Raw genomic sequence first — 13,050 nt, 5'->3', positions numbered from 1 at the left:
CCCCAGGGGTGGGCCTGCCAGGCCTGGAGCAGGTGGCCCTGCCGCCAGCCCCACTGAAGGAGCACGACGGGCTCTGTCCAGAGTGAGCCCTGGGGCCTCGCCAAGAGGGAGTTTGGAGCCGCCTTCCCTGCACCCGGGGGCCTCTTCCCAGACTGGCAAGCTGAGGCTGTGGGGAGCAAGGGGTCCTTCTGGGGCTCTCTGAGCGCTTCCACTCTGAGCCCTGCAGGAGGGTGCCAGAAACCAGTCTGGGCCCCGCTGAGTCCTGTAGCCCCAGGCGTGCCTCAGGCAGGGGTGCTGTGAGCAGAGGAGGGCTGTGGTCGCAGGAGACTCTCAGTGCCCCTCCTCGGATTTTTATTTATTGTCCCAGGCACTTATGGAGTCCTTCCTTTTCCATTAAAAAGGAAGAAGCGGTAAAAAATACAGGAAATAATATGACAATCACATACCTACCATCAGGGGTTTGCAAATATTACTTTTTTTGCAGACTGACTTTAGAGATTTCTTTTTAAAACATAAACTAGATTCAGCTCAAGCCGCCCTCCCCCTCCTCCCCTCGTGGAATGTGAGCCCGATTCCGAGCTCGGCGTGCCTCCTTTCCAGGCAGGTTTTTACCAATTTACTACACATTTAGAAATCCATGGACACCATACGAAATGTGTACAAACTTCCACAAACAGTGTCACACGCTACATCAATTTGAAAACGTGCCCGGGCACCTGGCTGGTGCAGTCAGTGGAGCGTGCGACTCTTGATCTCAGGGTGGAGAGTTCAAGCCCATGCTGGGCATAGAGCTTACTTAAAAAATAAATAAGTAAAGTGCCTCTTCCCGCCCAGGTAATGTTTTGGATTTATCCCCGTTGGTGCGGAGGCCCCCCACTGTAATCACCCTAAAGTGGTCAGCTGTGTAAATTCCTCCCGGGTGAGTTCTAAGGTTTTTGCTGTTACGGAGAAAGCGGTTAGTGTGCCGACGTGTTTTGGCAAGAGCGCTCTGTGTTGGGTTCCCTGGGGGCAGCAGGGCAGGCGCTGGCCTGTGTTACCGCGGGGGCGAGGGCTGCCTGGCAGTGGGGGCCGCGCGAGCCTAACTTCGCTTGGACAGGTGCTGAGAATTCTCCGGGTCCTCACAGACATACTAAGTACATGTGTCCGTTCTCAGCGTCTGGGACAATTCAAGCCCTCGTTTTGTTTTCCCCGCGTGTCCTTGTATAGGGCAGAACCAAAGTGCTGTTTTATTAAATAATTGAGAAACGTAAACTTTATACATGAATAGTTCCTAAAATCTCTGGGAAAGAACATTCAATGTGGGCACAGCAGGGTGGGCTGTACCATTTCCTACCCGCCTCAGCAAGGCGTCCGAGGTCCAGATTCCCCGTGGACTTGGGGTTAGCCAATTTTAATTTCCCTCCCCCCAGCCAACAGGTGAGTTTTGACTGGAGAGGGGAGCCTTGTTTGCTCCCCAGTTTACTGAGGAAAATGAGCAGGGGAGAGTCAGTGACATGCTGAGGGCTCACAGCAAGAAGGCCGGGAGTCCAGCCCTACTGATTTCTCAGCCTGTTTTCTGCTCCTTAGGAAGGCCCCGGGCACGGCAGCATGAGTGGGGTTAGCAAGCTGCATGTGGGGATCCTGGTGCCTAAGCGTTGAGGAGTGCAGCAGAAGTTGCTTGGGGGTGGAGGAGTGTGGTGTGGGGTCCTGCGTGGGCCTGGAAGAAACCAGGAGTCCTGCAGATTGACCCTGGGCCTCAGCCTTCTTCCCCCTCCTCCTCCCCCACCCCCCGCAGACTGCGGGGTCCCTGCCATCGAGCCTGTGCTGAATGGCCTGTCCAGGATTGTCAATGGGGAGGACGCTGTCCCGGGCTCCTGGCCCTGGCAGGTGTCCCTGCAGGTGAGTGGGGGACACACTGGGGTCTTAGCCAGGCTGGAGGCTGCTGGTGTCCACCAGCACTGACCCTTCCCATCTTCCTCCAGGACAACACCGGCTTCCACTTCTGCGGGGGCTCCCTCATCAGCAAGGACTGGGTGGTCACTGCCGCCCACTGCGGGATCAGGTGAGGCCTGGGCAGGCTCAGGACTCTGCTTAGAGCTACATTTGGGACTGAGGAGGGAGCAGGGCCCACCCCAGTCCTTAACTTCCATGTGATTCCTCTAACACATCTCACCTGGTCGTGGCTGGGGAATTTAACCAACGCTCAGATGAGGAGAACATCCAGGTCCTGAAGATTGCCAAGGTACGCCCGAGCCCTGTCCAACTGGCCTGGGAGGCTCAGCCGAGGGGCTGGGGGCAGGAGCAGGAAGGACAAGACCCTCAGGCTGCTGGAGACACAGGAGCCCAGGGTGGATGGGGCTGGCCTCTGAATTCTCGTTCAGGGCTCCTGTGGGTCCGTTTCTTACACGGGGCTGCTAGAGAAAGAACTTACCTCCTTGCAACCTGCAGGTTGCTGACGAATCCGAGGGCCTAATTCTGTTGTTCCGGCTTTGCCCTGCAGGTTTTCAAGAACCCCAAGTTCAACATGGTGACCGTCCGCAATGACATCGCCCTGCTGAAGTTGGCCACGCCCACCCGCTTCTCCCAGACCGTGTCCCCCGTGTGCCTGCCCAAGACGACAGACGAATTCCCCCCTGGTTTGGTGTGTGCCACCACCGGCTGGGGGAGGACCAAGTACAATGGTGAGCACGACCCGACGTTTGTACCCAGGAGATGTGTCTGTGCTCGGAGCGGCCTGAGCAGCACGAGTCGCCAGGGGGCACCGCTATGGCTTTTCCTTCTTTTCTTGTCTAAATTGCAACAGAGCCATAAATCTTTCCATTTCTTTGTTTAAAACCCTCTTAATGAAAAACCTACCAAATATGAATAGAGAGGAACTCGGGGATGCCTGGGTGGCTCAGTCGGTTGGGCGTCTGCCTTTGGCTCAGGTCAGGATCCCGGGGTCCTAGGGATCCAGTCCTGCATGGCGCTTTCTGCTCAGTGGGGAGTCTGCTTCTGCCTCTGCCCCTCCCCCTGCTTGTGTTCTCTCTCTCTCAAATAGATAAAATCTTAAAAAAAAAAAAATGTGAGCATAAGCACTCTATACTTGAAGACTAATGAGCCGAGAAACACGAAAGCACCAGTAAGCGGCCGCCTCACTCGCTTGCACCCGGGTCACGTTGCCCCATTTCCAGGCCAGATTTTCTTTCCAGACTTGAGGCCGGTGGCGTGGTCAGCGGGCCATGGGGTCTGGGCTGGGAGTCCGATGTCCAGGTGTGGTTCAGGGCCCCGGGGTCCGGCCTGGTCTCTCCTTCCCCAGCTGCTCCCTCCGCGGCGGCCCCTCCTCCCGTGTCCTAAGCGCTTCTGCGGGGGGAAGGCTCCCTGACCCCTCCTGGCCTGCTGTGTCCCTCCAGCCCACAAAACCAGCGACAAGCTGCAGTAGGCGGCCCTGCCCCTCCTGTCCAACGCCGAGTGCAAGCAGTTCTGGGGCAGCAAGATCACCGACGTGATGGTCTGTGCGGGCGCCAACGGCGTCTCCTCCTGCATGGTATGGCCCAGCTCTGCCACCCCTGCCCGCCCTCACCGACCTCACCCTGCCCCTGCTCAGGCCGGGAGGGTGGCTCCTTTCTGCCGGGTCTCCTCCACCTCGCTCACGCCAGCTGCCTCAGCCAAGGCCCGGACCCGCACAAGCAGGTGCCTCTGACCGAGGGCTCACTCTGGCCGGGGCGTGCTGGGGGCCCCTGGGGGCCATGGCGTCCTCACCCCAGCCCCCGAGAGCCGGAGGTTTCCAGCCCATTGTACAGACACTGGCCAGGGCAGAGGGTCAGCCACCTGCCCCAGGCCCTGCATCGAAGGGTCTCCTGCTCAGTGACTGTGCCCACCCTTGTCATTGCTTACACAGAACCCGGGCTGGGGCAGGTCAGGGCACACGGGGGCCCCGGCACCCCGCTTCAGGCTTGGAAACAAGTCCTTTCTGCTCCTGCAGGGCGACTCTGGTGGCCCCCTGGTCTGCCAGAAGGATGGAGCCTGGACCCTGGTGGGCATCGTGTCCTGGGGCAGCAGCATCTGCTCCTCCTCTGTTTCTGCCGTGTACACCCGCGTCAGCGAGCTCATTCCTTGGGTTCAGGAAACACTTGCTGCCAACTGAGCCCATAGCCCCCACTATCCCAACCCTGCGTGTTTCCAATAAAAGCATACAAAGGGAAGCGCCGAGTTCACCTGTGTGTCTGGGTGGCCTAGGAGACTGGGGTGGGGGGCGCTGAGGTATCTCCATCACCGGCATGGGGTGCCGTTATCATCCCCTCTTTAGGCATTCCCGCCTTCCTGGGGAAGCTGTATCTATTTCTCATCCTCCCTGCTCAGGACTCCACCATGCGGCAGAACTGAGGTTCTGCTACTGGACCTAGCTTTACCCAAGGAATTTTCCGGAAGGCAGCGGTCCTTGGCCAGGCTTTGCAGTCCATAGCCCTGAAGGGTGGGCACTGGGACCAAGATAGCCTACCCACCAAGGCTACTCCCACCACTGTGGGCTGCAGGCACCGTCACCTGCCTTTAGCTCCTGCCGTACCCAGTGCCCCCTGCCCTTCCCCGCGTGGAATGCCAGTGCCGCACAGGCTGGACACACAGTACGCCTGCGTAGCTCGGGAGAGCCATTCCAGCACCAGAGCTTAGCGCCGCTGTCCTTTCGGCTCCCTCCTTGTCCTCTGAATTTCTGGGATTCAGCAGTTGAATCTAGAGGCCCCATCAGACTCCGGTTCGATGCCGTTGGCCCGGCTGTAGGTGGGAGCCGGCTTCCCTCATCGGAAGTGTGGGGACTGGCTGCCTCTCTTTTTGTGAGGTGAGCTGATCTGATGCTTGCCACCTGGACTCGCTGGTTCTCCTGGGGCTCGTACAATGGTGGCAGCTTAATTTTAACATTTATTTCTCCTGTATTGTCTGGAATCTTTCCAGAGAGATGCCCCAATCTATCAGTCAGTTGCCCAGCGGTGCTGTCCTATAGAACACGGAGGGAAATGTTCACCAACTTTTCCTTTGCAGATTTTAAAAAAGAAAGAGTTATGTATTTATTTGAGAGAGTGAGAGAGTGCTCTCATTGGGGAGGGACGTGGGGAAAGGGAGGGAGAGACTCCAAGCACACTCCGCAGTGAGCGAGGAGCCGACCTCGGGCCTGATGCGGGCTTGATCTCACGACCCTCAGATCACGACCTGAGCCGGATCAAGAGTCGGTTGCCCAGCCAACTGCACCACCCAGGTGCCCCTCCTTTACAGAATTTTTAACATATTTTCTTTCACTGATTGTCAGGATAATGAATTTGTTCTCAATCATCCTCCAAAGGTGACCCAGTCCATTATGTTTTTGTGTTTTAGAATTATTAGGTCATTCCTGTGCATGTAAATGTATACAAGGGTCGGGGTGCCAGGGTGGCTCAGACGGTTAAGCGTCCGACTCTTGATTTCAGCTCAGGTCATGATCTCAGGGTCGTGGGATCAAGGCCCATGTTGGGCACCGAGCTGACACGGAGCCTGCTTAAAATTCTCCCTCCCCCTCTGCACCTCCCCAGCCCCTCTAAAAAATAAAAAGATAAAATAAATAAGCATTTAAATGTATACGAGGGTTTCGCTCCATCGTAATTATTATCCCTATTGAAGATGAGACTGTGTCTCTGTGACCGGTGGGAGCTTCTCCCCTTGGCTCGGGGACCCACTGACATGCCAAGTAGGGTTTGAGAGCTTCTCACTGTCTGGTGTGACGAGATGCCCTGGGCCTGGAGTCAGCGTTTTGTCTAAAACCTCCCTGGTTTCTTTTAGTTGGAAAAGGAATTTCAAGACCACAGTCTGGGTGCAGGGAATGCTCAAAGTATTGTATTGTTGCTAGGCCTTTCCAGTGGACAGAGCAAGAATATTTAATTATTATAATTAAATATATATAATTTAAAAATAATTATAAGGATTAATATTTAATGATAAATATTTAAAGGTAAATCCTTTGAAAGATGAAATGCCTCATGAGTTCACATAGCGGTATTTCAAATTCAAGACAAGAGGGTTTTTTCCTTACCTGTAAACAGAGTACGTGGCATGTTTTTTATTCTATGGCAAGAAGCCTCGTTCTCAAGGACACAGGGCATGATGGAATTAGAATTTTCCAAAATTACGTCTTTGCTCCATCTCCTATCACACACAGCAGTTGCAGGAGAACAATACAATGAGTGAAAACAGTTCAATTGAGTTTTGCTGTCCCCGGCTTTAAATAGTCGTTGGATATCTCCAGGGAGCCCTTCCCTGCTGTCACCTCTTTCAGCCTCAAGGGACTGTGTGTTTGGGGCTCAGCGCCTGCCCTCTGGCCACGTCGTTGTAACCTGTCTGGTGAGGGAAGCTCGTCCTCCAGTAGGTGTCCTATTAGGAAAGGCTCACGGGAACCAAGGTCTCTGAGATCGTGCCTGGCCGGGGCGGTTTGTGCCCTCAGCTAGCGATTTATCGCCTCTCGGCTCTAAATTTGCCCTTGGACACCCACTCTGCCGTAGTGGATGGAATTCCTGAAAGCATGTGTGTTGCACAATAAACACAATGTTATGTGTGCTCATAGAAGGTTCTGGAGGGACACTGCTGGAAGAAGATTCCTGAAGTTAGAGGATCGGTCGGTACGGGGTGTGTGTGAGGGTGTCCACAGGGCTCTGTCCCAGCCGCTCCCCCAATGTGGGAGGTCCCTCAGCGACCTCACACCACCCTCCACAGTCCTCCCAGCATGGACACCAGGCACTCTGGGCTCCTGCCCTCCGCACACCTGTCCTCCAGGTGAGGTCTCTCTTCTGCAGCTCTCCACACATGGACACCGGCTACGCTGGCCCGTGTTCTACACCAGATGCTCCGTTTGCTTTCACACCAGTGATGCACGAGGGTTCCAATTTCTCCCCATCCTTGCCAGCTGTAGTTACTTTCCCTTTAAAAAAAAAATGATAAGCCTTTACCGTATTTTGCTAGCAATTGCTTTGAATATGTACTATTTCTTTAATTCGATGCTACTGTTAATGGATAGCTTTCTTTTTTTAAAAAAATGTATTTATTTACTTGAGACAGAAAGAGCAGGGTAAGAGGCAGAAGGAGAGGGAGAGAGAGACTCTCAAGGAGACCCCACACTGAGCGTGAGCCCCATGCAGGGCTGCCCCCGAGATCATGACCTGAGCCAAAACCAAGAGTCGGCTGCTTAACTGACGGAGCCACCCAGGCGCCCCTGGAATAGCTTTCTTAATTTCCTCTTCAGAATGTTTATTACAGGTACAGGTAGACAGAACCTCAACTGATGTTTGTCTGTTGCTCTTGCACCTTGCAGCTTTCCTGAAGTTACCAGCTTGAATTGCTCGCTTGTCGATTCTTCGGGATTTTCTATATGTAAGATCATGTCATGTGCTTTTTCCTTTCCAAGTTCAATGACTTTTATTAAATTTTTTTTCTCGTCTAAATTGTCCTGGCCATAATTTCCAGTACAATATTTGTTAGCAGTTGTGAAAGCAGGCGTCTTTGTCTTGCTCCTGATCTTAGGAGGAAAGCTTTCGATCCTTCACCATTGGATACAACGTTACCTGTGTGTGTTTTTCATAAATGCCCCTTGGCATCCAGAAAGTTCTTTTGTAGTCTTAGTTTTGTGTGCTTTTTATCATGAAAGGATGTTGAATTTATCATGAAAGGATGTTGGTCAAAGGTTTTTTTCTGCATCAGTTGAGATCATCGTATGGGTTTTATGCATTCTGTTAACATGGTGTATTCTACTGATCCAGTTCTTATGTTCAACCACCCGCGTGAGCTTCGGATAAATCCCACTTGCCCACGGTGTGTAATCTTTTTAGTACACCGGTGGATTTGGTTTGCTAGTATTTTATGGAGGACTTTTGCTTCTATACTCATGAGAGATCCTGGTCTACAATTTTCTTTTTTTGTAATGTTTCATGTGGCTTTGGTATCAGTGTTAACACTAGCCTCCTAATTTCTTTGCGTTTATTATTTGTGATTTTCTAACATCTTAGTTTGGCTCCGCGGCTCATTCGTTTTCTGCCTTTCCTCTTTCCTAATATAAATATTTCAGACTTTAAATATTCCTCAAAGTACTGCTTTCATTGCAGCCCATAAATATTGATATATAATATATCCTTCTAAGTTTTTCTGTTTCCATTATGATTTCTTCAACTCATGAGTTATGTGGCAGTGTGTTCTCTCTTGCTCCAGTGAGCTTTTTATCGAAAAATGACACAATACAAGGAAAAGCGCAAATCGTGTATAGCTTATGAACTTTTTAAAAAATTTTAAGTACAATCTACCCCTCAACGTGGGGCTCAAACTCGTGACTCCACGATCAAGTCATGCACTCCTCCGACTGAGCCAGCAAGGCGCTCCAGTTCGATGAGTTTTTATGAGCACACATTCCCATAGCACCCAGAGCCGGGAACAGCACCGAGTCCCCGAAGCCCCCCTCCAGTGTGGGGCTTCCTCAGCCCCTGCGGAATCACTGGGTTGGCTCTGCCCTTTGGGAACTTCATACAAATGGAATCATACGGTTGCACCCTTGAGTTTTTCCAATCTAAGTTTTTTGTTTTTTTTTTTAATCTTTCCTTCGACCTGAGGAATCTATCTCCATAATTTCTTCTCCCAGAGAGTTGTATCCTTTTCTGCTTTTTCTTCCTCTCGTTTTCTGGGACCCTTTTTTCTAGGCACTGGCATTTCCCCTTTTATCCTTCCCTATTTCCTTCCATTTCTGGCTCCTTCTGAGAGTTTCTTAAGCTACCTTCTAACCCATCGAATTTCTTTTTTTTAATTAAGATTTTATTTATTTAGAGAGTGCAAGGAAGGGGGGAAGGCAGTGGGGGAGGGGCCAAGGGCAGAGGGAGAGGGAGAATCTTAAGCAGGCTCCATGCCCAGCGAGGAGCCTGACGCAGAGCTCGCTCTCCTGACCCTGAGATCAGGTCCTGAGCCAAAATCGGGAGTCAGGTGCTTCACTGACTGAGCCACCCAGGAGCCCCACAATTTCTCAACTGTCTTACTTCTACTGTTGAGGCTTCTATTATGTTCTTTACTTCAATCACTGTGGTTTTCATTGCCTATCATTTCTACTTGGCTCTTCTTTTTCTCATTTCTCATTCTAATTTGATATTGCTGGCAAATGATCTTATCTTGTTTAGTATGGTTTTTATGCCTATTTTAAGTCTCGGTCCATTTTTTCTCCCCTCATAACTGTTTCCAGTGGAATCTGTTATTCCCGTTTGTGGATGTCTTTTGAAGGAGCTGAGGTCCTCAGAATTCTCATTATTTCGGTGTAGGAATGTGTATTCCCATGGGGCATGGAGTACTGGGTCCAGCAACACACGGAGAGAGGCCAAAGCCCCTGATGGATGTCAGGCCTTTGAGCTCAGGACCCAGAAGCAGTGGGTGAGCCCCGGGCACACAACCCACCAGGAGACTGCTCTGGGCTACATTGGGGCTCAGTCCCCAGGGAGAAGCAGCACCCAGAGGGGGCTGGAAGAGGTGGGGTGGGGCCATGGAGGTGGTCTTTCTGTCCTCCTTGGCTCCTTACCAGCACAGAGTTTCTGCACGATCCATTTATCCAAGAACATCTACACTAGCTGTCCTAGGTGGGCCTGGGGCAGGTACCCATTGCCCCAAAGCACTGGAGTTGGGGAAGGAGCAGACAGAATTCTGACAATGCACTTCTATTTTATTCTCCCAGAGCTGAGCCCACAGCCTCCTACCATTGGTCACAGCCATGGCCACACACTGCCCGCGGTTCAGAGTGTCCTTTCCCTTCCCTGGTCTCTCTCCCATTTTTCTCCCTATCTCCATATTTTCCTCTAGGTTTCCCTGAAGATTGATCTTGGGGGAGGCTGCCTCCTGGAGTCTGAAAATCGCAGTCCTGGGTTAAGGTTGCCACCTAGTGGCCAGTGTGAGAACCGCATGGCTGCCTCTGACTTCATTCTAACTCGGTGGGTGCAAAATAGAAGGTAAGCCAAATAAGAGCTTCTGTATTACCTGGAAGCTTTACTAAACAAGTAAAAAGAAATAGGCGATTTACTTTTATTACGCTATTTTATTTAACCCAGTATATGCACATATTATCATTTCAACATGTAATCAGTGTTTTAAAATTATTAATGGTAAACTTCACGTTCTTTTTCTCATATGTGGTCTCTGAAATCCAGTGTGTAACTTGCACTTACAGCGCATCCCAAGTAAGATGCTAAATGTTCGAAAGGAATGCTTGATCCGCATTTAAGTTTCATTAAAATTACGGTTGAAAAGGCTGATTTACATATCCACGTTCCAAAAATACATTTTGCAGTTAGGTGCAGTCAAGCAAACACTCCATATTGAACTGGGAGTCTGTCCCCGTCTGCAAGCAGACCCTCTGGGGGACGGGATCGCTGCCCCGTGTTCTTGTTCCAAGGTAGGCGTGTTTGACATAAGGCATGCTCCCCACCCTCTGTCTGTCCGGACACAGGTGAACTTGCTTCCTAGGTTACCTAACTGAAACATCTGAATTGATCAGACAAGAATGTTGTCATTCACATCGGGACAATGTCACACTAGTCACTGGCCACCTATCAGCCAGCATCGGCACCCATAGCCTGCTGGAGCCTGGGGCGGTTTACATCGGGATGATGGACACCCCAGGTGCTGGGAGTGTTGCCAGCAGGCAGCCCTCAGCGGTCAGTCCTCTCTGGGGATTTCCTCAGCTGAAGAGAATCATGGAGAGCAAGGCCATGCCTCCTTTCTAGGCAGCCCACACCGCTGATTGGTCAGCGGGTTTGTAAAGGCCCAGTCTCTTCACCCAGCTTCTCCCTCTGCCCAGTGCTGCGTCCAGTCCTTCCTGAACCAGGTAGGGAGCGGCCTCTGATAAGCTTTCTTTATGTGGAGCCTCAGCTAGGAGTGGGCCCCGGGAAGCAGAAGCAGGATGGGGTTCTGGAGCTGGACCAGGGGCTGCTGGCTGGCAGGGCGGACCCCTGGCCTCTGCGCCCCAGCACAAGGTAACAAGGAAGTTAAAATGTTCACCACTGATGAGTTGGGGTGGTATTCTGGTGGAAGAGAATTCACCAGGCGGTTCCATGTATCAGGAGTTTGAAAAACCTGGAGGGAGGCAGAAACCCTAAGAACCGTGAAATGGCGTGGCTGTTGCTAAGCCCAATTAAGTTTCTGGGAAAAGAAAAGGCTGAGAGTGATTCTCAGGCAATTAAAAGCTCACTGTGAAAGCCGTCGTGCCTTGTTGGGAGCTCGGGAAGAGGCGCTCCCCTCCTGTATCAGCCTGACAAAGAACACCGAGGGCTGGGTCCAGGACTGAATCACAGAACAGCCCGGTTGCAAGGTTGACCTCAGCCAACACAGGCCTGCCAGGAGGTCAAGGCCCTGCAGGACAGCAGGCCCCCCAACCTCGGCCCCACGTGCCCGGACTGGTAGGAGAGGAAGGAAGCTGTACCCCAGAGGCGCGACGGACTGGCTGGGTTAGTGCTGCACGGCCCTGTGGACGTGATAGGGCTGGACGCCAGGTGGGGGGGTGGGGGTAGGGTGCTGGGGCAAGAGGGGCAGAACCTCGCCCTGGAGGAGGGAGATTTCACTGATTGGGGAGCGTTTTTCCGGGGTCCAGATTTAGGCTTCTGGCCAGGCCCCCGGGGATGGTGCCCCTCCCTGCTGCCAGGATGGTCCCAGAAGCACGGAAAGCAGCACCACAGTGCATGAGGCAGAAACGCCAGAGTTGCCCTTGGGGGTGAGGGAGGGGTGAGGCAAGGGGGGGAGGGGTGGGGGAAGGGTTAGAAGGTGCAGAAGTGGGCCTGGGAGAGGGAATGCACGGAGAGGGGATGCGCCACCGAAGGCAGCAGGCCCAGGGGCTTGGGAGGTGCACCCTCCTAGCAAAGCAGGAGAGCAGGTGCCGGTGAGAGGGGCCGCAGCAGGGCTTGGAGGTTCACCTGGGCTCCCCGTGCCAGGCCAGGGTGGGGGGTGGCAGGCGCTGCTACAGACCTGAGCTGCCGATGGCCACTTGCTGGGACCCGAGGGACCAGGCCACGTGGATGCACTTACCATAAGGAGGGGCCTCCGGGGTCCTGCCCCACCCTGCGTTCATGTGGAGGGCATTTCCTTCAGCTGGCAGCCCCGGGGCGGGATAGAGGGACCGCTACCAGGGGCCCTGCTCAGTCTGTACAGTCAAAAGAAACCAAGGACGGTGACCAGCAGGCTACGTCACCTCCCCAGTCTGGCGTCTGGGCATCTCAGATTTGTAGCAGGCCTCCTTTGCCTCAAGCAGGGTCAGGTGCGCCCCCTGCTCCGCGCTCCCAGGGGCACCTGGGATGGCCTGCAGTTAGCACTTGTCCCACACTGGTCTCTCCTGTTGCATCTGGATCGTGGGCTTGGTGGGGCAACAGTTGTTCTTCTGTGAGCAGGGCTGGCTTCGCAGAGCGGGGAGCTCACCCCTGCAGCAGCCACATCCCAGGGGAACTGGTGACGCCAGGGCCCGGGGTTTCAAGGACTCCCTCTTTATCAGTGAATTTAAAACAAGTGCGGGAGGGAAAGCCTCAGAAGGGAGAAGTGAGGTCGAAGGGTCCGCTCTCCAAGTCCACCAGAGATCTCTAAAACCAAGGAGACCGGGGGTCGGGGGGTGGGGGGCAGCCTGGCTCCTCATCCAGAGAGGCTGGCGGGGGGTTATCTGAGATCGCCGTTCTGGAAGCGGCTGGGCGATCAGAAGCCGTCAGACGCTGGCCTACCGCAAACCCACGCTCAGCCCCCGGGAGGCCCTGCAGCGGACGCGAGCAGCATCGGGAGCCAGAGCACGTTTAACCGAGAAAGTACGCTCACATTAAGATTATAGTAGCAAGTCCTGTGAGAATCACACAGGCACGAGTCTGAAACCCAGTGCGTAGCCACGGCCCCAAACTGCCAGTCCAGCCAGGAGAGTAGCTTGGCGATCTCCGCGGCCCTGGGAATGGCTGCGGAGATTTAGGCAGTATTGTGGACTATCTTCACATCGGGGGCCATCAACAAGGTCTCGGACACACAGTCATAGGGCCAGTTAGCTCGCAGCCACATGTGCGGTGCAGAAACTGGCGGGGGGGGGGGGGGGGG

At 53.4% G+C, this 13,050-nt stretch overlaps 1 protein-coding gene across 4 annotated transcripts; it reads left to right on the top strand.

The window, feature by feature from the left end:
* Positions 1 to 1,057: 1,057 nt before the first annotated feature.
* LOC103662113 (chymotrypsinogen B-like) lies at positions 1,058 to 10,121 on the top strand. Of its 4 annotated transcripts, XM_040633022.1 has the most exons (6): positions 1,061 to 1,878; positions 1,962 to 2,041; positions 2,187 to 2,221; positions 2,480 to 2,660; positions 3,372 to 3,505; positions 3,944 to 4,054. In XM_040633022.1, exons 1-5 carry the CDS (start codon positions 1,808 to 1,810, stop codon positions 3,398 to 3,400), a joined length of 396 nt encoding a protein of 131 aa, XP_040488956.1. In that variant the 5' UTR covers positions 1,061 to 1,807; the 3' UTR covers positions 3,401 to 3,505; positions 3,944 to 4,054. The 4 variants fall into 4 exon arrangements, with proteins under 4 accessions (XP_040488958.1, XP_040488957.1, XP_040488954.1 ...); XM_040633024.1 differs by lacking the exons at positions 3,372 to 3,505; positions 3,944 to 4,054 and adding an exon at positions 9,799 to 10,121 and having other exon boundaries at positions 1,058 to 1,878; XM_040633023.1 differs by lacking the exons at positions 3,372 to 3,505; positions 3,944 to 4,054 and adding an exon at positions 7,289 to 7,390 and having other exon boundaries at positions 1,058 to 1,878.
* The last annotated feature ends 2,929 nt before the right edge of the window (positions 10,122 to 13,050 follow it).

This window comes from Ursus maritimus, unplaced genomic scaffold (assembly GCF_017311325.1).
Source record: "Ursus maritimus isolate PB19 unplaced genomic scaffold, ASM1731132v1 scaffold_19, whole genome shotgun sequence".
In the NCBI taxonomy this organism is placed as follows: domain Eukaryota; kingdom Metazoa; phylum Chordata; class Mammalia; order Carnivora; family Ursidae; genus Ursus; species Ursus maritimus.
This window is presented reverse-complemented; position numbering and strand designations above follow the sequence as displayed.